The sequence below is a fragment of the Drosophila ficusphila genome, unplaced genomic scaffold, assembly GCF_018152265.1.
Source record: "Drosophila ficusphila isolate 14025-0441.05 unplaced genomic scaffold, ASM1815226v1 contig_286, whole genome shotgun sequence".
Lineage (NCBI taxonomy): Eukaryota > Metazoa > Arthropoda > Insecta > Diptera > Drosophilidae > Drosophila > Drosophila ficusphila.
In genome coordinates this window covers 8682408-8706143 of record NW_025064189.1, presented here as the reverse complement: position 1 = coordinate 8706143, position 23736 = coordinate 8682408, and the positions used below count along the sequence as shown (strand labels likewise).

Below are 23736 nucleotides of genomic sequence, written 5' to 3'. Positions count from 1 at the left end.
CAGATAATATAAGTTTAATACCAGTCTAAAGTTTTCAATCAGGTAGAGAATGATTTTTATATTAGGTGCGCAACTAAATTCTCGCTGTTTTTTTTTTTTTTTTTGAAAAATACAACTTTATTTTTAATTTAATATATATATAATAATACTATTTTATTAAACCATTTTTTTTAAGTACATGAACACAAATAGTTGATATTGAAAGGCAAAGCAATAGTTTGTTTTATTTATAAGTTATACAATTAATTTGTACACCATGTTCATCCAAAATTGGTAAACTCGCGCAGAACGTGACTCATGGCTGCAGGATTGTCGGCCGGAGCCATGTGACCACTTCGGTTGATCCAGAACATAGTGAAGTTGCCCCCCGACTTTTGATAGCCCTCCAGAATGCGGTCCACGGTGATGGCGTTACGTGGGGCAGCCAAGTATTCATCTCTGCGGCTCCAATCCAGCTTGGCGATCCAGTTTACGGTGCCCGGAGTGGCGCAAATCAGATCCAGGCCACCGGAGAACACGCCCACTTTTAGAGGAGTCTTCTCCAGCAATTCATTAACTGAAAACCATACAGCTTGCTGTTAAATTCTTCCCTAAGATGTTATATTGATAGCTACCTATGTGAATGACGGGCTTCATGAAGTCGGTCCTGTGGACGTCGAAGACTGTTTCACTGAACAATACCCAGACGACGTTTGAGGGGATGCCAAGGGTCTCGGCCACTGGTCCTCGCATTAGATCCTCCAGCATCTTAGTGCGGTCCTCGTCGATGTCGTACTTTACCATAGTGCTATAGAGGCGCTCTGCAGGAGGAAAATCAGCGTTCTTTTGATCTGATTAGCTTGAAACAAAAGAGATCATCACCTTTGGCGGACAGGGAAATCTGCCGCTGGTCGAGACCACCCTTTGTCTCCTTCAGCACGTTGTAGATGTCGACGCCCTTGGAAACCTTCAATACCTCTTCCTGGGTTATGTTATACTGCTTGGTGGCCTGGAACCAGCGCTCCTCCTCCACCAGCTGAGCCGTAAAGTTCGCCGCCTCCTGGATGGCGTTGTAGCCCGCGTGGTCCACGATGCCCATTTCCCGGAGGAAGGGTCCCCAGGCGAGCACGGAGTCGATGGGCGAGGTCCAGGGATCACCCAGAGCCACCGAAGTGAGGTTGCTCCTCACCTCGCCGCGCTCCTTGGCGTAGTAGAGCTCCAGAGCGAACTCCGGGGCCATCTTGCCGCCGTAGCTCTCGCAGAAGATGTGCAGCGGCACCTCCTCGAACTCCGGATGCAGCTGGTAGAAGCCCTTCATCAGCTCCACCAGATCCAGGGCGATCTGCTTGTTGGTGGTCGTGTAGTAGGAGGATCCGTCCACGTAGCTGAAGCCAGTGCCCACGGGATTGTCGATGAACAGCACATTCATGTCCTTCACCCAGGTCCAACTGCGCCAATCACCGTACAGATCGACGGGTCCCAGCTCCTCGAAGTTTCCGTATCCTGTGGAGGAGACACCAGGCCCTCCTTGCAGCCAAATGGCCAGGGGGCGCTCCGTGTAGCTGGAAACATTGGCGGTGGTGTAGTACAGCCAGTAGAACATGTGTGCACCTGGACGCACATCCACGTAGCCCCAATCCTGCTCCCCGGGTCCGTAACCGGGCTTTCCTACGATTTGCCATTGATTTAGCAAAAAATTTTACTTGCTACCACTCTTTGGGATAGTGATTAATTTACAACTCTTACCACTCGCCAAAGCGGCGAATAACGCCAGGAATATCACCAGACAAGTCGACATCTTCAACTGAAGAAGTCGAAGTAGCTCTTGGCTTTATTTAAAGGGTAGTGCATTATCAGCAGCAGTTGACATTAGCTTATGTTTTTTAAAAAATAATAATTGCACCTGTCGAACTGGTTCTTTATAGTAATTAGTTCTTAAATAACAAATAGTTGTGCAAGTACTATTTATCATTAACTATCCAATATGACAATATTTTATGAGCGAATATCTACAACAGAAAAAAATAATTGCCGCAAACGAAGAACCATAAATCAAGAGACGAGCAGAGCACAAAACCAAAGTCAACAGTAATAGCTTTATTGTAAAACAAAAGTCTTAATCTAAATTGCAAGTGATAAGGTCATTTAAATTCGATAGAAAACAACAAAGAAAGCTAGCTTGCAGACATCAAGTAGTTTAACTGAATACAAAACGGCTAAACAACCAAAGCTTTAACAATTTTTCTATTAATTTTTCATATTTTCGACTATTGGTCGTATGACAGCTATATGATATAGTCGTCCGATATTAATTAGTAATTCAGCAGTCGTTAGAAAATTCTGTGTTCCAAAAATTATGCTTGTCTGATAAAAAACAACGATGTTAAAATTTTATTTCTGTTATTTCTATATAGATTTTTCGATCTTTCCTATGGCAGCAATACGATAACAATGGTTATTATTCAACGGTTATTAAAAAACTCCATGTTTTGAAAATCGTGCTCGTGGGAATGAAAACAACGATGCGAAAATTTTTTTTCCATTATTTGAATATATATTTTTTTATCTTTCCTATGATAGTTATCCGATTTTGATGAAATTTAATCCGAAATTCAATAGTAGTTAGAAAACGCCACCTGGAAGAAATAAAGTCGATCTGATAAAAAACAGCGGCTTGCAAATTTTTTATTTCATTCTCTCGTATGGGAGCTATCCGATATAGTCGGCCGATCCGGCCCGTTCCGACTTACATATATACTGCGTGCAATAACTACCCACCTTTTGGGAAAGTTTCAGCAAGATAGCTTTAAAACTGAGACACTAGTTTATACATATATGTAGAAACAGACAGGAGGACAGACGGACAGATGTACAGACGTATTTGGATTCTGATCGTGATGCTGGTCAAGAATATATATATGGTATATGATAGAGTTATCCGATTTTGATTTTATCCGAAATTCAATAGTGGTTAGAAATCGCCATCTAGAAGAAATCAAATCAGATAATATAAGTTGAATAGAGAATGATTTTTATATTAGGTGCGCAACTAAATTCTCGCTGTTTTTTGTTGAAAAATACAACTTTATTTTTAAAAATACTATTTAATATATATAATAATACTATTTTATTAACCCAATTTTTTTAAGTACATGAACACAAATAGTTGATATTGAAAGGCAAAACAATACTTTGTTTTATTTATAAGTTATACAATTAATTTGTACACCAAGTTCATCCAAAGTTGGTAAACTTGCGGAGAACGTGACTCATGGCTGCAGGATTGTCGGCCGGAGCCATGTGACCACTTCGGTTGATCCAGAACATAGTGAAGTTGCCGCCCGACTTTTGATAGCCCTCCAGAATGCGGTCCACGGTGATGGCGTTACGAGGGGCAGCCAAGTATTCATCTCTGCGGCTCCAATCCAGCTTGGCAATCCAGTTAACGGTTCCCGGAGTGGCGCAAATCAGATCCAGGCCACCGGAAAATACGCCCACTTTCAGAGGAGTCTTGTCGAGCAATTCATTAACTGAAAACCACACAGCTTGCTATTAAATTCTTCGCCTAAGCTTTTATATTGATCGCTACCTATGTGAATGACGGGCTTCATGAAGTCGGTCCTGTGGATGTCGAAGACTGTGCCACTCTGCGATCCCCAGACGACGTTTGAGGGAATTCCAAGGGTCTCGGCCACTGGTCCCCGCATTAGATCCTTCCGTAACTGAGTGCGGTCCTCGTCGATGTCGTAGTTCACCATGGTGCGATAGAGGCGCTCTGCAGGAGGAAAGTCAGCGTTCTTTTGATCTGTTTAGCTTGAAACAAAAGAGATCATCACCTTCGGCGGACAGGGAAATCTGCCGCTGGTCGAGACCGCCCTTGGTCTCCTTCAGCACGTTGTAGAAGTCGACGCCCTTGGAGGCCTTCATCACCTCCCTCTGGGTGTTGCCCCACTGCTCGGTGGCCTGGAACCAGCGCTCCTCCTCCACCAGCTGAGCCGTAAAGTTCGCCGCCTCCTGGATGGCCTTGTAGCCCGCGTGGTCCACGATGCCCATTTCCCGGAGGAAGGGTCCCCAGGCGAGCACGGAGTCGATGGGTGAGGTCCAGGGACTACCCAGAGCCACCGAAGCGAGGTTGCTCTTCACCTCGCCGCGCTCCTTGGCGTAGTAGAGCTCCAGAGCGAACTCCGGGGCCATCTTGCCGCCGTAGCTCTCGCAGAAGATGTGCAGCGGCACGGTCTTGAATTCAGGGTGGTTCTTGTAGAAGCCCTTCATCAGCTCCACCAGATCCAGGGCGATCTGCTTGTTGGTGGTCGTGTAGTAGGAGGATCCGTCCACGTAGCTGAAGCCAGTGCCCACGGGATTGTCGATGAACAGCACATTCATGTCCTTCACCCAGGTCCAACTGCGCCAATCGCCGTACAGATCGACGGGTCCCAGCTCCTCGAAGTTTCCGTGTCCCGTTGAGGAGGCACCTGGACCTCCTTGCAGCCAAATGACCAGGGGCCGCTCCGTGTAGCTGGAAACATTGGCGGTGGTGTAGTACAGCCAGTAGAACATGTGTGCACCTGGACGCACATCCACGTAGCCCCAATCCTGCTCCCCGGGTCCGTAACCGGGCTTTCCTATGATTGGCCATTGATTTAGCCAAAAATTTTACTTGCTTCCACTCTTTGGGATAGTGATTAATTTACAACTCTTACCACTCGCCAAAGCGGCGAATAACGCCAGGAATATCACCAGACAAGTCGACATCTTCAACTGAAGAAGTCGAAGTAGCTCTTGGCTTTATTTAAAGGGTAGTGCATTATCAGCAGCAGTTGACATTAGCTTATGTTTTTTTAAAAAATAATAATTGCACCTGTCGAACTGGTTCTTTATAGTAATTAGTTCTTAAATAACAAATAGTTGTGCAAGTACTATTTTTTATTAACTATCCAATATGACAACATTTTATGAGCGAATATCTACAACAGAAAAAAATAATTGCCGCAAACGAAGAACCATAAATCAAGAGACGAGCAGAGCACAAAACCAAAGTCAACAGTAATAGCTTTATTGTAAAACAAAAGTCTTAATCTAAATTGCAAGTGATAAGGTCATTTAAATTCGATAGAAAACAACAAAGAAAGCTAGCTTGCAGACATCAAGTAGTTTAACTAAATACATAACGGCTAAACAACCAAAGCTTTAACGATTTTTCTATTAATTTTTCATATTTTCGACTATAAAATTCTGTGTTCCAAAAACTATGCTTGTCTGATAAAAAACAACGATGTTAAAATTTTATTTCTGTTATTTCTATATAGATTTTTTGATCTTTCCTATGACAGCTATATACGCCACCTGAAAGAAATAAAGTCGATCTGATAAAAAACAACGGCGGGAGAATTTTTCTCTCGTATGGGAGCTATCCGATATAGTCGGCCGATCCGGCCCGTTCCGACTTACATATATACTGCGTGCAATAACTACACACCATTTTGGAAAGTTTCAGCAAGATAGCTTTAAAACTGAGACACTAGTTTATATAGAAACAGACAGGAGGGCAGACGGACAGATGTACAGACGTATTTGGATTCTGATCGTGATGCTGGTCAAGAATCTATATACTTTATGGGGTCTGAGTTGTCTCCTTGCCTGCGTTGCAAACTTCTGACTGAAATTATTATACCCTTTGCTCTGCAAGGGTATAAAATATTTAAATGCTTTTTAACGTATGTGGGTGTGTTTGAATAAGTCTGCAACGTTTCAATTTCAATAACAAATTTTATTCTTAGTCATTGGAACGTTTTTCCTTATAAGTACCTTATTTGCATTCATTCTTTGCCTAATTTGTATCTGCAACATACAGGTAAAAGTGGTTTTTATCTGTAAGAAACGTTATACAGTATCTAAATCCCTTTTATAAAAAAAACGATCACCTTGCGGCGTTGCCACATTCAGAAAGTAACAGTAATGTTGTCGCATGCGCAGTTGCACCCTCTCAGATGCACACACACACGCTCCGGCTAGCTGTGTGTCGCTCTCGTTCTAGCTGCCCACGTTGCGCATGCTACTGAGAGAGGGAGAGCGAGAGAGCAGTCTAGTAAAGGCGAGATAAAGCGGCGGCAGCTATTTTCGTATGGGTCGCCGTCTAGTTCACACCGACATCGGAAAATACACAGAGCTCGGTGCACGGCCAGTTGGAAAATTATTATCAGCAAAGCAGCAAATAAAAGCCCGACCAAACAAAAACCGAATTAAGTCAAAGCACACGGAAAGGCCAAAGAAAAGCGAGAAAAGCAATGACGAAATGATTTGAATTCAGTCGGCAGTCAACGCGCATAATCGTAGCCATCGCACACACACTCGAGCAAACGGGCACACACATACACGCGGAGGGTGTAAAGGAGAGAGTGGGCCAAAAGGTGGGTGGGCGAGGGTGACTGGGCGCAGCAGCAGCAACAACAACAGCGTGAAAACAAACGACGATTGCCGTGTAAATTAAACGGAAAAACAATGCGAATACGCGAAAAACGCAAGTTGCAACGAGAAGCAAGGGAGCAGAGAGGGGAAAAGGCTCAGAAGGAACGCAAGGAATTCTCAATAAAGACGGAGGAAAACAAGGAAAAGGTAAGTGCCCACAGTCAAACCTCGCTAAGTGCAAGTCACCATAAAGACACAATGCGATTTTTTTTTCAATTCAATGATCTTTATAAGATACATAGTTTAAACTGAAATTAAATGGATATATTGATTAGGCTTTAGCCACTAACTTCCATAAATTAAGTAGAAACAATTAAAAGCTAAATTAAATTTCAAATGTTTTTATGCATTAAATAAGCTCCTAACAAGCTCCTAAATAGTTCATCCAATACTTTCAAGTATCTAATACATTTCCTGAGGTAACAACCGCTATTATTTCCTCATTTGTTTATTTCATTCACGTTCAGAGTGAGTACTGTAATATTCTTACTAAGGGGTCTGCCCCTCGTTGGTGGTTTGCCTTGCATAATTTCGACTGTATGCGCCATAACACCCGGTCTTAACCCGTCCACTTTTTCTTCGTCCTTAGGCCACCGACACGGAGGCTCTCACACCAGCTCCTGCGCCTGCGCCTGCACCTGCTCCAACAGCAGCGACACCCTCCTCATCCGCACCACCCACTCCCACCCCCAGCCTGCCGGCAGCCGAGAAGGTGGCCTTCGACAACCGCATCAAGCGCAAGAATGTCCTCGCCCTGAACGAAAAGGTGGCCGCCCTGCGGGAGTACGATCGCCTGCCGGTCTACAAGCACGTGGGCCGCCTGTTCAACTGCAGTCCGGATCAGATCAAGCGCATCGTGCAGCAGCGCCAGGAGATCCTGAACGCTTGGGACCAACGGACACGCAGGAGCCAGGATGCCAAGACAATGGAGACGAAGACTGTGCGAGTGTCGATGCTGGGCAAGGCCGTCTATGATTGGATCCGGCGAATGATGTACTACAGGGACTTCAAGATCTCGGACGGGCTCATCCAGAAGATGGCGCTCCAATTCAAGAGCTCGATGGGCCTGGCGCACTTCTTTCCGCACCAGGAGTGGTGCGACAAGTTCCGGCGCACATACAGCATCCACCACGACGACACCAAGGAGCTGAAGATCGGCTACAAGCAGGGCTACTCGGTGCAGATCAAGGACATTATCAAGGACGTCATGTCGGAGTGCATGCCGGAGAGTGGACCGCGCAAAAGGGAGGAGGACGACGAGGAGGTCAGTCTGGGCAGCCCACTGAGCAGCAATCCGCGCAGCTGCGGCGAGGACGAGGACGACGACGTAGACGTGGACGGGGGCGATGTCAGCGGCAGAGAAGATGATCTGGACGAGGAGCCGGATGTGAAGCCCTCTCTGAGCGAGCTGAATCTGGCCAGGGCCCTCCAGCCCTTGCCGCCACTGGTGCGGCTTCCCCTGCAGACCAACGCCCCGCCCGGCACCTCGCAGAAGGTGCTGCTGGCCACGCCAATTGTGCCGCCGCAGGCGGGGGCCAGCCCATGACGATGACCATCATACCGCTGGCCACGCTGGCCCAGAGCATCACCCAGATTCCCTCCCCGCAGCAGTTGCCGCAGGACAAGGGCCCGGTGGTGCCGCCGCCCAAGCTGGAGATCAAGCAGGAGAAGGACATCAAAATGGAGCCCAAGGACCCGGAGGAGTTCCAGACGGAGGTGGACCAATCTCGAAACGAAAACCAAGCTGCAAGGGAGAAGGAGCCAGAAAAAATCATGCCTACAGTGCACGTTAAACAGGAGCCAGAAGCAGAGCTGGAATCGGAAATGGACCAGGAGCCCGCTGATCCCGACGAGGATGCGAACAACGGACGCTCTAGTGTCACCTCGCTGGCCGAGGTCCTGGCCGCCAATGTGGAGGACGAGATGGAGTACATCGAGCAGATGCGCCAGCACAAGATGAGTTCGCCTCCGCCAATCGAAAAGGTTTCGAATCCTCGCCAGAACAACAAGCGGCGACGTGAGTCCCTTCACGACGACAACAACAACGGGGAGTCCGGGCAGGGAAGCGGTTCCAGTGTCATCAGCTGCGCCGATGCCCGCAAGTACCTGAAACTGCTCGAGGAGTTTGCCCTGTACAAGGAGAACTACCGGCTCATTGGCTTGATCACCCGCGCCGACGAGGTGATGCGGGAAATCGACGACGACGGTGTGGCGTAGAGTGCTTCAAAAAAGGAGCATAACGTGGAAATGGAAAAGGAGGATGAGGAACAGCTGCAGCCAAAGAGCATTAGCTATGCAAACTGTCGCATCTCGAAGATGCAGTTCGGTCAGATGAAATCAATCACTAGAGCTAAGAAAACCTTAATTTTTACTCGAACCAAATAAACACAATCAAACCAAATAATTTGAAACAGCTGAAGATTGCAGAAACAATGAAAGATAAGAAAGCGAGTAAGAAATGCATCTGTAAAATTTCAGTTACAACCCAATTATATTGACCTATTTTGTGAGATTTCGCAGATATAGCCGCGTATTCACGGTCAGCAAAAAATCGGATAAATATACGCTTGGTTGTTTTGTTGCGACAGCGCATGTCTGCCCTTAGTTCAGGTTCTTGCATTGCCGGGCGGGAGGTCACCCTCTCTCACACACGCACAGAAAGAGAGAAACTTTCCGAGAGATGTAACGGAGCATGAGTTCAATCATTAAATTCAATCTTATTTGGGCGAGAGAATTTCCCAAGTACATGCGAGTATTTTTGGAACTTTTCCGCGTTCAGCGCACATCTGAAAGACAATTTATTTATACCTTTGGATTTAGCTAACTAGCAAAGGCCAACAATCTTGATTGTGTAAAAACAAGCAAGTGCGCATGTCTGCCCTTAGTTTAGTTTTGAATTTTTGTTATTGCTTTTTCCACTCTCTCTTTATTTCCTCTCTTTTTTCCGCTCGCACACACGTGCATGAAATTTGCGGGGGAGTTGAAGCTCTTTGTTTAAAAATACCAATTTACAAGGCTTAATTATTAAGAGAAATGTAAAACAAAATATACTGATTAAATTATTTGTCAAATGCATTTGCAGACCCCGTTACCTAATCATAAATGTCAAAAAATGAAGTGATTTATTGCGCATTTCCACACGCATACATAGAGCCACCAGCCGACTAATCAATCACTCAATCGAGGCACACACACACTGGTCATTTGGTTCTACATCAATTCAGTTCGTGATTGGAGCTTGGGGAGAACATACACAAAGCAATAACGCCGGTCGTCAGGTGGTGGAAATTTACACTCGGATTCCAAACAGTACCAACAACAATCAGAGGCAGTAACCAAGGCGTTTTCCAACACTCTATCAGTTGGGCAACTCTGGTCGACTTGTAAACAACAACAGCTGATTGAGGTAAACAAAAAAGGTAAATATTTATGTTTAGTTTTGAGGCACTAGTCAATATATATTTCCCTAGATGGCAGTTGCCCTGCCGGATCGCTTTAGTGCCGGTAAACGACAGTTCTGGCGTGAGTTTCTAGCTCTTTATCAAGGAATGCCGGAGTTGTGGGATGTTCACAACTTAAAGTATCGGAACAAGGAGTTGCGGAACCAAGCCTACGAACTACTGGAAAGAAAACTCCGGGAGATCCAGCCTAATGCCACACGGGCTGAAGTTAAACGAAGGATCAACATATTTCGCACAAATTACAGGCGGGAACAGATGCGAATTCTTAAGCAGAAGGAGCTGGGCCTGCACTCGGACCTTTGTAAACCCACTCTGTGGTTCTATGACTACATGGGCTTCCTCCTCACCCAGGAGACCTTCCAGCACAGGACTAGAAAAGGAAGAAGGGGAGCCAGACAGAAAGCGGTATTTTGCCTGGAAAAAATGGTGAGTTAGGTGCTTTTGTAGAACATTCTTACCTACATCAATTATTTATGTTTTAATATCCCCTAGGACACATACAACGCACCAAACACAGATCTAAAACCCGGAAGCGTTTATGACTGTGGACTTGTGGATTCGGATTACCCAGCCAAGCCAAATGCCCCACAACACGACGAGTGTTCCCTGCTCAGTCCAAAGGTGGAGATTATAGAGCCTGAGGACGAGAGCCCGCGTAGTGGAATGGGGCATCCTGATCTCCTCGAGAAACCCAATATAGTTCATAGTGCGGAGAGTATAGAACCCGACTGCTCAATGCAACCAGAGCGCGAAAACGGGCAGGAATCGGGAAATATTGCTCTCAGCGAGTCCTCCGAGGTGCTGGCCAAATCCTGGGCCATTCAGTACGAAGAGATGGCCCCCACGCAACGCATCCTGGCCAGAAAAGCCATTGCGGACATCCTGTTCGAGGGCTGCATGGGCAACTTGCGGATAAACCGCGGCGATAACGGAAGCACTGTGGGAAATCACTTGTAATATTTAATTGGTTAGTTCTAAGTAAAAGGAGATAATTGTGTTCTCTGTTTAAAGTTTTTAATTTAAATCGAAAAAATGTTTAATTTAAAGAACATAATTTTTGCCATATTATAACAATTCAGGCCAATTCTAAATACAAAGAAAATAATCGAACACTCAATATCTTTTCAATTTTTAAATTCTCCGCCAAACATGGACAGTGTTGGAAATCGGTCAGCAGAGGCAAGAACCATACAGTAACGATACATACAAATAATAACATTTAACTACACAAGCACGCAAGGCGGGTTCTTTTCAGAGTTCTCGGCACAAAAACCCTCCACAAAAATAACCCCTCAAATATTTTTATAGTTTTTCTAAGATTTGATGTTCCCGGTTTTAGTCGTTTTTTATTATCCATCGTGTTATCGTGAAAATTCCTATGGTTGTCGTTCGTGCTGTAAAAAAAACAGTCACGCACCCATCTCTAAAATTGTTTTAAAGTTCGGAAGGATAAAATATGATGTTTTTTGATTCTACCTGACTTTTGCAATGTCCTACGCATGCGTAACTCCTCGCAAGTCAATTGCGCCTTGGCTCCGGAGGAATAACAACATTACCAGGACAGCTACATCAAGAGATTTATGGTAAAAGAATTGAATTTATTATGCGAAGATCTAGCATTATACTCACTACTCTTATACAGGTACCTGTAAGCATAGTAAAACATAGTGTTCAAGGCTACATTGCGTACATCCATTAGATTCATTGATCTTTGTTTGAATTGTTTTACGCGAAACTGCAACTCTCTGTAAGTAAAACTAGTTAGTGTACTCAATATTATCAAACGACCACTGATCAAATCCATGTTTGTCAATTTGTAGTGAGTGAGATTGAACCAGACATTTCCCTCTATCACGAAATACGGTCAACCGATCAATGATGCAGAAGTGCAGCGAGCTAGGAAAGAATACCATGTGAGTGCTAATGACCTATTAATTGCAGACTTCTCTATAAAAGCAAACTAACTCTTTATTGCAGGGCCTGGCAGCACCTTCTTCGCCTTGGCCATAAAAAGCTGAGGGTAAAGAAGGGTCCATACGGCCACTTTTTAGACACCACATGTCGAGATGAGCTGCAGTCCTCCCTACCTGCGGACTCCTTCGACGAACTCATGGTATGGGTTGACAAATGGCTCACTCGACTGGACGAGAAGGACAGAGTGGTGCGGCTAAAGGTGAATTCCCATCAGCATCCGAAGGACACAATATCCGTCGATTCTGATGAAGAGGCCGAAAAGACAAGGCCGACAAGAAAACCAGCGGACTCAGCTGTCGTGGACCTTTGCAGCGATGAAGAAGATGAGGCGAAGATGGAGCAGGATTCCTTTGACACCGAATCAGTTATCTCCACCTCCTCACTTGTTCTCCTCGATGATGAACTGGGCGAGATTAACTTAAAGGACTATTCGGATCACGTCGATGGCAAACTGGATGCAGACACTATAAAAAAGCGGAAGCTAAGGGAGCAGGAACAGACCTCATTCAGGGCCAACAAACAGACCACGATGAAGAAATTCTTGACCCCCAAGAAGTCGTCCAGGAGCTTTGCGAAAACGAATAGCAGAAAATCAAGGTCTCTTATAATTGGAAAGGAAAAGGTAGTGACAAAGGCCAATGGAAAGCGAGGTACCTTGATACTTCGAGAACTTAATTTTGAGGAAGAAACCGATTCGAATAAGGAGGAATCTATGGAAGATTCGGATTCGGGCCAACAAGTCATTGATAAACTGAGCCCAGGGGAAAATGTTCAATCTCTGACAGAAGGGAAATCGAAACCCAAGACTTTGGAAAATGATAGCAGCAAACCAAAATCTCCAATAGCCAGAGAGCACTCCCAAGATGCTATTAAAAAAAAGGAATCTAAGCCCAATGCCATGGCAAAAAAGAATCTTCCCCATGTGATAAACTAACATACCAAGAAATTAAACCCAAATCAACACCTGATGTTCTAAAAAATACAGAGCAAAACGGAGACACCAAAGAAAATAGTAAACCAAATAAATCCATTGAAACGACTGTTGAGAAAAAAGAGACAATTCTGTCAAAAACCGAAGGACAAACCACAATTATAAAAATAAGCGGTTCCCAAAGAGTTAAAATCACGCCGATACGAAAGGAAGCTCTAACAACAACGGAACAACCTTCCAAATGCCACATCACCCCAAAACCAAATTCCCCGGGAGTTCAGGAACGCATTATCCATGTACCAACCGAATTGATTCGGGATGTAATACGCGTTCGTACCGATCTACTAGCTTCTGCTGAACCTCTAAACCAAGCAGTCGCTCAAGTTGATGGGATTCCACCGGCGGATATTCCTGCGGGATCAGCAGAGAAGCGAAAACTCACGCCGGAACCCGCAGTAAATCAAGCCAGGTCGTCTTCGGAAGACCTGCATGCGCAGCCGAAAAGGCCAGCGCAGGATACAAGTATTCCTGCTGCAGTTCCGACATCCAGATGCCCAGTGAATATATCTGCTGCACCATCTTGCACCTTCAGTTATCCGAATAACATCCCTGCAATTGCTGCTCCAGTTGCCTCCTCCAATTGTCAACCAATGGCCAGTTGCCAACCTAGATCAAATTTGGGATACTCAACTGGATATTCCGCAGAAGGTTTAACTGCTGGTGCTGGTCCACCTGCCAACGTTAGTTATCGACCAATTTTGCCCATAGCCAATGGATCAGCCAGCAATTTCACGTACTCAACACCCAGGTATTCGGTGGCTCCAGCACCTTCTGCCTCCGCCAGTTATCAGCCGGTGGTGTCAGCGGTTCCAGCTTCCGTCAGATATCCTCCATCTATATCTGTGGCTCCCGCCTCCATTTATCAATCAAATCATCCCGTGGCCAGCTCCAATTCTCAAGGACCTCAAGTCACCAGCTCCAATTACCAATCTGTTATGCCTGCGGCTCCAGCATCAGGGTACTCCAGGTACCCACCGCCCATCTCTGCACCGTCTTCAGCGATTCGGCCTCCCATTCATCAACCAAGCTATGCTCCAGCTCCCTTAGTGATAAGAATAAGAACACCCTTAAGTCGACCACCAAGTATCCCTGTGGCTCCAGCTCCTGCAGTACCCGTCAGTAACCAACCCACCGGACGCGATCCAAGAGCCGATTTGGCCAACATCTTGGGCATGCTGGCCCAGGTCGAGCTCTTTGCCTATTGTCAAAAGAATCAGGAGGCCTTCCACCTTGCCAATCAGCTAAAAATAAGCCTTCAGAGAGGAGCGGTGAATAATTCTCAAGCACCGTCCCAAAACGGTTAGATTTAAACTATATATAAACTCACTTTAATGTTATGAAAACATTTAATTAAGTGGCCCTAAGTTCTTATTTTTTAAATTGCTTTGAAGCACTTAGCTTATTTATCAAGAAGTAAAGCAATATCAAAAATTATTGATATGTTACTTCCTTATTATTATTTCTATTTTTTGTAACCTGCCTTATATACAATACAACAGATGAACTGTTAAAATTCGTAAAAAATAATAAAAAATTAACAAATGATGTAATTTGTTTGAGAATTAAGACTATAAGAGGTATGGCACTTCAAAATCAGACTAAAACTAGAAAAGTTGAAGACTTAGAACTGGTGAAATTTGGTCAATTTTAAGCCAACCCATTTTTTGGAAATGGAAGAGGGTTACTTACATCATAAAAATTAAAAAAAATCGGTCAAAAAATAAAAAATTTACTAGTGATAACTAATATAATATAATCCTCATCTTAAAAAGTGATAACTAATGTATTCTTTTTGTAATCTTATTTCAGGTTAGCCTTTGGCGAACAGGTCTCCCCGACTCATCCCGGGAATTCCCATGCCACCCGCGACCCCCTCCGCGACTCCGCGCTACCCGTCCGGCCTCTCGCCCCGCAGCGGACTATTCGAGCGGCTGGGCGCCATGCAGCGTCCGCCCTTCAGTTGCTGCCATGCATTTTGGGATGGATTTTAAGTTAGTGCAGTAAAAAAAGAAACGGAATATATGTATAACTATATGTATATATTATTATTAATTGACTAGACATCTAAGACTTACAAGACATGGATTGTCCTAAAAATGTACAGTATTAGTATAAGTCTAAGGAATACATAGTTGAATTATGAATTATGAATAAATAAATAAAATAAAACTATGGAAATTGTAGCATACTTTTGGGGGCAAGTAAACAAAACGCAGTGTAGCTCTTGCTTATTTTTTATAGCATACTTTTGCGGGCAATTTGAAAATATTAAAAAAAAAAGATTAACCGCCTACTATTGCATTCTGTTCGCCTGGTACTTCAAAATGAGGTTTGGTTGAATATGTGCGTATTGGCGGAACGATTTCGAAGGGACAAATTGGAATTTTAGGATTTAAAATACCAGGCCAACAGAAGTCATTAGTAGGCGATTTGTTGGCTGTGCAATTTTACTGAAAAAATATGTAGCATACTTTTGGGAACAATTAAAATTTTAATTTTTGCAATTTTCATTAAAAAGTGTAGCATACTTTTGGGGGCAAGTAAAATACAAAAATTAAAACTTGGCTACCTGCTATGGCATTCTGTTCGCCTGGTACTTCAAAATTGGTTTGGCCTAAAAATTGTGGATTTGGCTGATCGAATGGCGAATACTAAATTTCCTTTTTGGCACTGAAATACTTAAATATACCCCTGTTTCCCAAAAAACAAAAAGATACATAATTTGTTTAATAAAATAATATGAAATTTAATAAAATATTAGCAATAGTATCTAACATAATAAAAACACTAATACAAAGTATAAAAATTAGGAAATAAAGCTGGTGTTATTACTGCATTTCGTTCGCCTGTACTCCACGCCTTGGAAACTGCCTTCTGTTCTCGTAGGTCAGTGGTTGAAATACAATAGTAAATGTATTTATTTATTATGAAAACTCACCCGTTCTAGTTCCTTGAGCGAGGCAGGGGACACATTCGAGAGGCGCCTCGCCAAACTTTCTTTTTGGCACTGCAATTTGTAGGACTTACATTTGAAATTTTCCATATGACAGTTTTATGATACAGTCTTGCACCCGATTACTATAGTTTTGACCGCTCCTGTGCCGCCTTCAATTCAGCTAGACGACTACAGGGAAGCATTCAAATCACTGGGAGATGCCGATTGGGGCTGGTTCTGCTGGCTGCTTGCTGGTGGCTGGTGGCTGTGAGCTGTTGTAGCACTTTGCACCTGTCGTCCGCCCAACGCAAGTGAAAACTCAAGCGCAGCTTTAATTGATACAACAGCCGCAGTGGGCCGGGGTGCTGGGAACCCAGTTCTGGGTGCGATGGGCTGCAGTTGCAGTTGCAGTTGCACGTGTTGCCCGCAAACTAGTCGCGGCAAAAATGCTGTAAGAAATGCAAGGCAGCTGCCGCTAAAAAGTGGGGGGCTTCCTAGTTGCCAAGGCTCAGAGAAAAGCTCCCTTCGAGGGGCCAGGTCCTAAATGGGCATTGAAATTAAATGCAGCTGCTTTAATGACGCTGCAGCTTGCCGGCTTGGCCTCAGATTCAGAGATGACTAGTTGGCATTTTATGGGAGTTATCTGGTATTAAATCTGTGCTCCGATGTTAAGAACTTTTAGTACTCTAAGAGAATGCTTAGTTTTTCGACACAGGCATCACCGATGTGCTAGGATGCGATGGGCGAGGGCGCATATCCAATAGCCTGGTCAAATCTGTGAATATGCAACAAACGCTGCTCCAGTGGGCGTGTTGGGGGCGTGGCAGTGCAACCATGGAGTGAAATACCCGCGGTGGTCGCCGATTTCGATTCCGTCGGCTTGGTGGGCGCCAGCAATCTGCAACAGCAACAGCAACATCGACATCAACGGCAACAATCTGCAGCAGCAACTGCAACACAAACAATCTGCAACACGGCGCCTTTGCCTTTTTGGGACATTTAATGGGAGTTGCCGTTGCCTTTTTTGGTGCAACGAAATCAAGCAACAAAAATCTTTTTATCGCTCGGGCTCCATTCCACTTCCCCCAGATGATGATGATATCGTTTGTTTGTTTGCTGGCCGGATTGTTGGTTTCTTCGCCAGCAGCTGCGACTTGCAACTGGGAAATAAACGCTTTCCGAAGTGCCTAGTTCGGCGAAAGGAGCAGCATTTAGCCTTAACTGCGCTCCAAATGATCGCAATTTGGCCGAAACCAGAGCTCAGCCCCCTTTGAACGGTTCGATTATGAGCAACACACGATCTTTTCCGATTCTGTTTGGATCAAAATCAAATAGGCTTGATGAGTACTTGGCGGGAATCAATTCCACTCAAACTTAAAGAAGAGGTTTAACTTAAATTAGTAACAAAAGTTCGCAATGAGCAAGCATTCGCATCGTATTTAATTTTCTCTTTCTATTTTGCAAAATGCAGCTGGAACAACAGACGTAAAGCTCATTTAATGTGTGTTCCCAGACAGCCTTTTGTAGGGCCCAAATGTGTGTTAACAGTTGAACAATAACAAATTGCAGTTCCCACGCAGCTCGGCACGCGTCGCAGGAAACCACCCCGAAATCAGGAGCGCATCCAGCGGATTGCAGGTGCGGGTACGAGGCGATATAGACGATATGGTGTCATATGGGGTGGGTAGCCCATTCGATCCGCGGAGTTATCAGGGCTCTGGACAGTCTGTTGCTTCTCAGCCGTCGCGAGAATTGGGAATCGAGAGAGTCACACGAGAACCGAAACAGTTGCTCAGTTGTTCAGGGAACGGGAATGGGAATGGGAATGGGAATCCGGAGAAAAACCCTTCAAAGTGAGGGTGGGATTCCCGTGTCGTGTGAACTTTGGCGGGGAATCATCGGCGGGCTAATGAGAGTCGCCCGAGTTCGGGAACCAAGGAACCTGTGCAGCGATTTAAATTAAGTTGCAGCGACTCTTCTGCGGAGGTGTGTCTGGCATAATGTGGGAAACAAGGCCAGAATGCGAGGTGGATCGGGATGGGAGAAATACCACCGATTTTTGGCCTCTTCGCGAGCTTCTTTGGCCTGCTTCTTGGCCAGCAATTACATGATCAAAAATTCTCCTCGCATTTTTGCCGCGCTCAGCATTCAGCGTTCAGCTCCGAAATATCTCAGGTGCTTTTCGCATGACCGAAGTGTGGGACTGAGAACCGAACCGGACACCTATACCCACATATTGGCTATCCTGCGTGCATCTTAATGAATTGCCGGCCATTTGGGGCCGCGCTGCTAAACGGGCATTACCTATTAAGCCCGGCCCATAAGCCCCATAAAGGTTGACAAGAGCAGCTGGAAATTCAGAAATCCACAGCCCGAATTTCGGTTTCGACCCCAATGGAGCGTTAATGATGGACGAACCGAAAAAAGGATACGGCGCCTTTGATTCTCGCCATATTTTCTGCTCTGCATGGCTTTTGATTATTCTTTTCTTTTCCTTTTGTTTTTTTTTTTTTGTGGCCGAAACTTTTATGATCGAGTGAGCAAGCCGAAAAGTTGGCTTTTCGGCGACACCTTTTAAGCGCGCCAATCGAATCAATGTTTTAACACGAGAATACCATTTGCGAAACGAGCTAATTAACGACTGCCGAAATAATAAAAAAAGCACAAACTTTTATAAAAGGACGGGCCAAAATTCTACGAATGCCCCTGGCAGCTGCAAACGGAGAATTCGGCAAACGGAATTCATATTCGTTTGATTCCATTCGCCATTTCGCCATCCTGCGAAAGTGAAACCGCAGCAGGTGATCGTCATCGTTTTTTGCCAACAAGTTTTGGGAATTTGAAAATCTCTGCGCTAATTACCGACGACTGGAATCGGGGACAGGCAGCTGCCTGGGAATCGGAATCCGAGTCGGATTCGGAATCGGGATCGGGACTGGAATTGAAGTTGGGAACGAAACCGGGACCTTGTTGCCTAATTGAACCCATCAATTTGGAGTTAATGAAGTGGCAGCCGGTCCAGAAAATGTCGCAGCGCGTTTTCAGCTCCAGCGAAGCTGCAATTCATGAGGCATCTCTCTTTTTCGGCCCCGATAACGGGGCATAAAACACATTCGCCGTCGGAGAGCTTCCTGTACAGCAGCCACTGGCTACCGGCTACCGTGGCAGCCGTTTAATTAGCGGGTTAATTGGCCGTGAGGCGTCGCCATCCCCAGCTGCATCCTCCCATGTGCATCTCCAGTCGCAGCTCTTCGATTTGGCAACTTCATTAATAACAGAGATAGCCAGGTTTTCCCTGAGTCAGCTGCCGTTTGTCATAGACGCAGGAGCACAGAGAGAAATTTCACCTTCTGCGGATTCAAAACATATTATGTGAGGTTTTGAATGTAAAAACTAATCAATACTAAATCAATAGATTAGAAGCGTTTACTAATCTTGTTGGTGAAACTATTATAACTTGATGGAAGATAACGTTTTTCTGCGTGCAGGCGGAACCTGAAGTCAAAGTTAGGAGCTAGTTGTCTGGGAGGAGAGCCTCTATCGATGCGGCTGTGACAAATGATATGTTGACAACAGCCAACTGGCGGTTGCAAAAGTTTGACTTTTGCTTATCGTCGAGGTGCGAGATATTATACGTAAATATTTTCGCATGAGGAGGAGGATGGAGCCCCATCTGACGCAGCTTTATTTGCGAAATCACTCGTTTACGATGATCATTTACCGCCTGGCAATTACTCATTGTTATCAGCTCCGAAGAGGGGATCTTTATGCGGTGAAGCTCTTCTGGTAGCCGTGTTCACCACAGATCATCGATCATCATTGGGTAGCGATATCAGTTAAGTGGAATGACAATCCTTAAATGAGTACGAAAGCGGCAGGTGTGGAATCTTATGAGTGATCTCTTCGTCCTCAAGAACAGGACCTAAATTTATGTGTAATTTTATATTTTTTCCATAAAATAAAAGCTTGTCCTAAAGATATTATTAATATTAATCGAGTATGTTATTGCAAACATGATGTACTCCTTTGAAATATTTGTGTACCCAACATATTTACATTCTTGTTTTATTAAGTCGCCCCTCTTTTTGAATAGCATTTCCCCTTCGTCTTCTCCTGTTTTCTTTAGAACGTAAATATTATTTTCCTCCGTTTTTAATATGTCGGTGAAGCAACCTTAAGCTCTTCCTCTTTATTAAAAAATATAATTAATAAAAAATATAAGGAAACCTCCCCCTACAAGAGATCCTTTGCTTGCTCCTTAAATTCCTCCCCCTCTTTTAAATTAAGGGGAACCCTCTTTACGTTCCAACGGAGACTTTTTACCCCAGTTGAAACCCCTGCGGTAACCCCTCAACGCAAACCCACCACCTTTAAGCTTATTTCTACCCCTCAACCCCTGATTGGAAACACGTTCCACTGAGAGTTTCCCCTGAATTGCCCCTCCATTTCTCCTCACTGAGCATGCGCAACCGCTTCCCCAGCCGCAGAAACTTCCCCAGCTTGGAGATCCGTGGGAGAACCGATCCGCGGCGCTTAACTTCTCGGGGCTCTCTTGTGAGATCGGCTCTCGGACGAATTCAGAGCTAAAGCCGCAAACGAATTGCATTCGTAATCATGCGGAAATGATCGCACTGACCTTTCGGCAAATCCACAAGCTGCTGACTGCATTCTGCACTCTGCATTTTCCATTCTGATTTGTCTGCATTTTGCGGTTGCAGTCTGCCTGAGATTTCAGAGCCACCTTTTGGACCTGTAAATACTGCACTTAGGGAATGAATGCGTTAGAATATTTTCAAATACTTTTATATTTTAAAGAAACTAAAGTTAGATCATAATGAGTTTTATATTTTCAAGGCTTAGAAATTGCTTTTGACCATCCGATTTTAGTATAAACAGTTCCAATAAAGATTTCTGTTCGATTTCATAGTTTGATTTCCCACCTCAAACTTCTTTCTCTGCAGTATTTGATGCCCATCTTGACAGACTCCATGCAAATAATCGCAACTGCCGAGAAATCAGCTTCGACCTTTTGATCTGCTTTGCTGCACTCAGTCAATACAATTATTATTGATTTGCGCCGGCTTTCGCGGGTCCTCGCTTTATTGGGGCGCTCCAAGGTGAACCTGAACCTGAAGCTGCTCCTCGCATCCCGATCTTTGCTTTGCTTGAACCCGAACCTGAATTTGAACCTGAACCTGGACCGCAGCCCATGGCGCGCAATTTGCGGCTACGTGTCCGAGATTTGTAGTTGCAATCAGTTTGAACTGTCGACTGGCTGTTCGAGAAGAAGGAACCCGTGGAGCCACGAGTACGTGCCAGGGCCAGGTTCAATCTCCACCTCGAACTTGGACTCCGATTTAGGTTCAATAACTGTGAAATAATCAGCGGCCAACGGAGGGCTTAAAGTCAAATATTGGCCATCATTTCGATACGGTGTGATTGAGGATATTTCTTTAATATTTTCATAAGAAGTATCTTGTACCTCAATGTAAGTTAGGTATTCAGTATTAAAACTTTTAATTTTTGCTTAGCCAAAAGTCTTTAAAGTAAAACAGTTAATGATCGAAAAAGCAAATCTTAATCACCCAAATTAAGATATCATTTTTCGTGAAGATAATCTCGTTCTCCTTCCAGTCCTGCAACCACTTATCTGACGATTTAAATCTGCATCGAATGCGCCTGTCTGCCCATCCATTATGGCCACAATTAGTCACTGGGGTCGCGAGGGATTTAGTCTCGCAGTCACGGCGATCGGGCGGATTACTTTATTAAAGATCTGCTCTTACCGCGCTCGTCTGCAGCTTGGCTAAATGGCATTTTAATCAAAATTGTCGCCCGCGGGCCTTGGCCGGCATTAATGCGCCGCATTATGGTCGTGGTAGCAAATTAAAGCCGCCTAAATGTTAAACAATTTGCACTCGCCAGCATTAGTCAGGCGGCCAAGGAGCCAGGCAGTCAGGCAGTCAGGGAGATGGCCGAAAAGCGGTGTCTGGCTGGAAAAAACCCGTCTTCGCCGGCGATCTTGGTCAAGTGGATGGAGCGTCTGGCTAACTGGCTGCTTGGCTGGCTGGTTGGTTGACCAAGTCGGGTCTTCTCTAGTCTAGTTAATTTAATTTCAACGTCACGTCGTCACAGTTGGCCCAACATCGGGTTTTTCTGCTCGCCGCAGTCTGATTTGAATTCTTTGCCCCCGCTCTTCGGTTTCTGCCGCTTTTTGTGGTCAGCGTCTGATATTACCAGATTTCGAGGTCATGGGAAAAACGGTTTTTCAGTTTTCAGGGGGCCGCACAATGTGCATCTTATTTATTTGCGACTCGCATGCAACTGAAACCCGAAACGAGTAACCAAAAGTAAAATAGCATTCACCACGGAAATAAAAAGTAAATAAATATAAACTATAAAATATAAATGCACTCTTTGTGTGGCATTTTCGAAAAGAAAAAAGTTCGATCGAATTTGTTTTGTTTTACAGGTGACTGGCAAACTTGACCCACTTGAAGGTTCGAAGTGGCAGGGAATTTTTCGCCCAAGAGCTGGCGACCACATTGCGATCGCCGGTGGGCAATGCCAAACAATATCGGCTTAATGACTCAATTCCGTTTAATTGAACATCGGCTGTAGGCAATTACACGAGACGTTTAGTGGCTGTAATGCGACCACTCGACTTGTTTCGTTTAGCTTCGTTTCGTCGTCGCTGTCGCTGTCGTCCGGCGTTTCCACATAATTAAGAGTCCGGATTCTAATTACCACCGCCCCCGCGGGCGGGGAAATGTGTCAGAAGGCATTTGGCGGGGCATTCGTTTATGCAAATGCCACAACAACGCCCAGCTGCAGCTCGGGTGTGCGAATGACAAACGACTTGAACTTGCGACTGGCGGCCGAAGGAGACACAGAATCATAATAAAAGCCAAAATGAAATTCGCAAAATTTAATAACGTTTGTCGGTCGCCATAAATTGCGTTAAGCGTTTACCATTTACATGTGTGCGACATGCTGAGAAGGCTCGAAGGTGAACAGCGAGCAGAAACGCAGAAAAACGAGGCAGCGGAGTCAAGTTTGTGTCTTAAGTCTTTTTATTCGGTTTGTCAAGTTCGTGTCTTAAGTCTTTCGTTTTTTGGCGGAGTGCGTGCATTTGCATTCGGCTGCTGCGGCCATTTTTTAATTGATATTTAATTGCTGGTGCACACAGCTAAGCGCAAATAAAACTATATGGGTTTTTTATGGCCGCAGCTGCAAATTGAAAGAAAATGTAGTTTGATTTTATTTTTCACTTATGAGCTTAACGGGCAACTAAAGTTTTTTATTGAGGCCCGCGAGCAGCTGTCCTAGGATAACAATGGGCTGCGAAAAGGTTGCAGAGCTTTGAGGGCAGGTCACACATCTAAGGTAGTCCCAGAACCCATCTATTGTGCCTGAAAACCCTCGTCTAACACTCATCAAGTTCAATTGAAGTTCTCACGTTCGCATTTGTCTTGCTAATTTGAGTGGGGGTCTCCTGGGATTGGAGGTTTTCCAGCGAAACAGGAAACGCATTCAAAGCGCCTTTGTTGCTCGTGTGGGAATTCGCGGGATTAATGATTACCAGACAAATGGCCAAAGCCAAAGCCAAAGCAAATCCACAGCTCACAGCTCGATTGAACCCCCTAATTGAAACTAACTGAGACAAATTTGTCTTGTCGTTAGCTCTAAGTCCACTGTAGGCGTTGGCACAGCTTTGAATTGAACTGAAATTGGCTCGCAATTAAATAAGACAAGGCGTAGTTTGAGGGGAGGACATGGGGGAAATTTGTACTTTTGTTTTTTAGCAAACCTTCAATCCGAAAATCAGTATTTTTACCAAAAACAACCATAAAAAGGGTCAAAATATGGAATGTTATACCTTGCTGAGCTCGTATTGACATTTCCAATCGATTGGCGTTCAAATCCGGAAA

At 44.7% G+C, this 23736-nt stretch overlaps 5 protein-coding genes across 8 annotated transcripts; 4 read left to right on the top strand and 1 right to left on the bottom strand.

Moving 5' to 3' along the window:
- Positions 1–192: 192 nt before the first annotated feature.
- LOC108099972 (retinoid-inducible serine carboxypeptidase-like) lies at positions 193–4777 on the bottom strand. Of its 3 annotated transcripts, none has more exons than XM_017203682.2 (4): positions 4680–4777; positions 3816–4601; positions 3569–3754; positions 193–556 (listed from the first exon to the last, which is right to left on the bottom strand). In XM_017203682.2, exons 1-4 carry the CDS (start codon positions 4729–4731, stop codon positions 261–263), a joined length of 1320 nt encoding a protein of 439 aa, XP_017059171.1. In that variant the 5' UTR covers positions 4732–4777; the 3' UTR covers positions 193–260. The 3 variants fall into 3 exon arrangements, with proteins under 3 accessions (XP_017059171.1, XP_017059155.1, XP_017059164.1); XM_017203666.2 differs by lacking the exons at positions 3569–3754; positions 3816–4601; positions 4680–4777 and adding exons at positions 615–800; positions 862–1647; positions 1726–1835; XM_017203675.2 differs by lacking the exon at positions 193–556 and adding an exon at positions 3146–3509.
- Positions 4778–6086: 1309 nt separating this feature from the next.
- LOC108099868 lies at positions 6087–8965 on the top strand. Its single transcript, XM_017203519.2, is given in 3 exon segments — positions 6087–6591; positions 7034–7970; positions 7973–8965. Coding segments are annotated over 3 exon segments (1740 nt in total). The 5' UTR covers positions 6087–6477; the 3' UTR covers positions 8662–8965.
- A 327-nt stretch (positions 8966–9292) lies between these two features.
- LOC108099878 lies at positions 9293–11009 on the top strand. Of its 2 annotated transcripts, none has more exons than XM_017203540.2 (3): positions 9293–9850; positions 9915–10331; positions 10398–11009. In XM_017203540.2, exons 2-3 carry the CDS (start codon positions 9915–9917, stop codon positions 10860–10862), a joined length of 882 nt encoding a protein of 293 aa, XP_017059029.1. In that variant the 5' UTR covers positions 9293–9850; the 3' UTR covers positions 10863–11009. The 2 variants fall into 2 exon arrangements, with proteins under 2 accessions (XP_017059029.1, XP_017059021.1); XM_017203532.2 differs by having other exon boundaries at positions 9296–9863.
- A 318-nt stretch (positions 11010–11327) lies between these two features.
- Positions 11328–12832, top strand: LOC108100190. Its single transcript, XM_017203967.2, has 4 exons — positions 11328–11488; positions 11548–11652; positions 11726–11818; positions 11883–12832. The coding sequence occupies exons 3-4, from the start codon at positions 11781–11783 to the stop codon at positions 12811–12813; spliced, it is 969 nt and encodes a 322-aa protein (XP_017059456.2). The 5' UTR covers positions 11328–11488; positions 11548–11652; positions 11726–11780; the 3' UTR covers positions 12814–12832.
- Positions 12832–14707, top strand: LOC108100200 (predicted GPI-anchored protein 58). The gene is made up of 2 exons (XM_017203978.2): positions 12832–14169; positions 14680–14707. The coding sequence occupies exons 1-2, from the start codon at positions 13461–13463 to the stop codon at positions 14682–14684; spliced, it is 714 nt and encodes a 237-aa protein (XP_017059467.1). The 5' UTR covers positions 12832–13460; the 3' UTR covers positions 14685–14707.
- The last annotated feature ends 9029 nt before the right edge of the window (positions 14708–23736 follow it).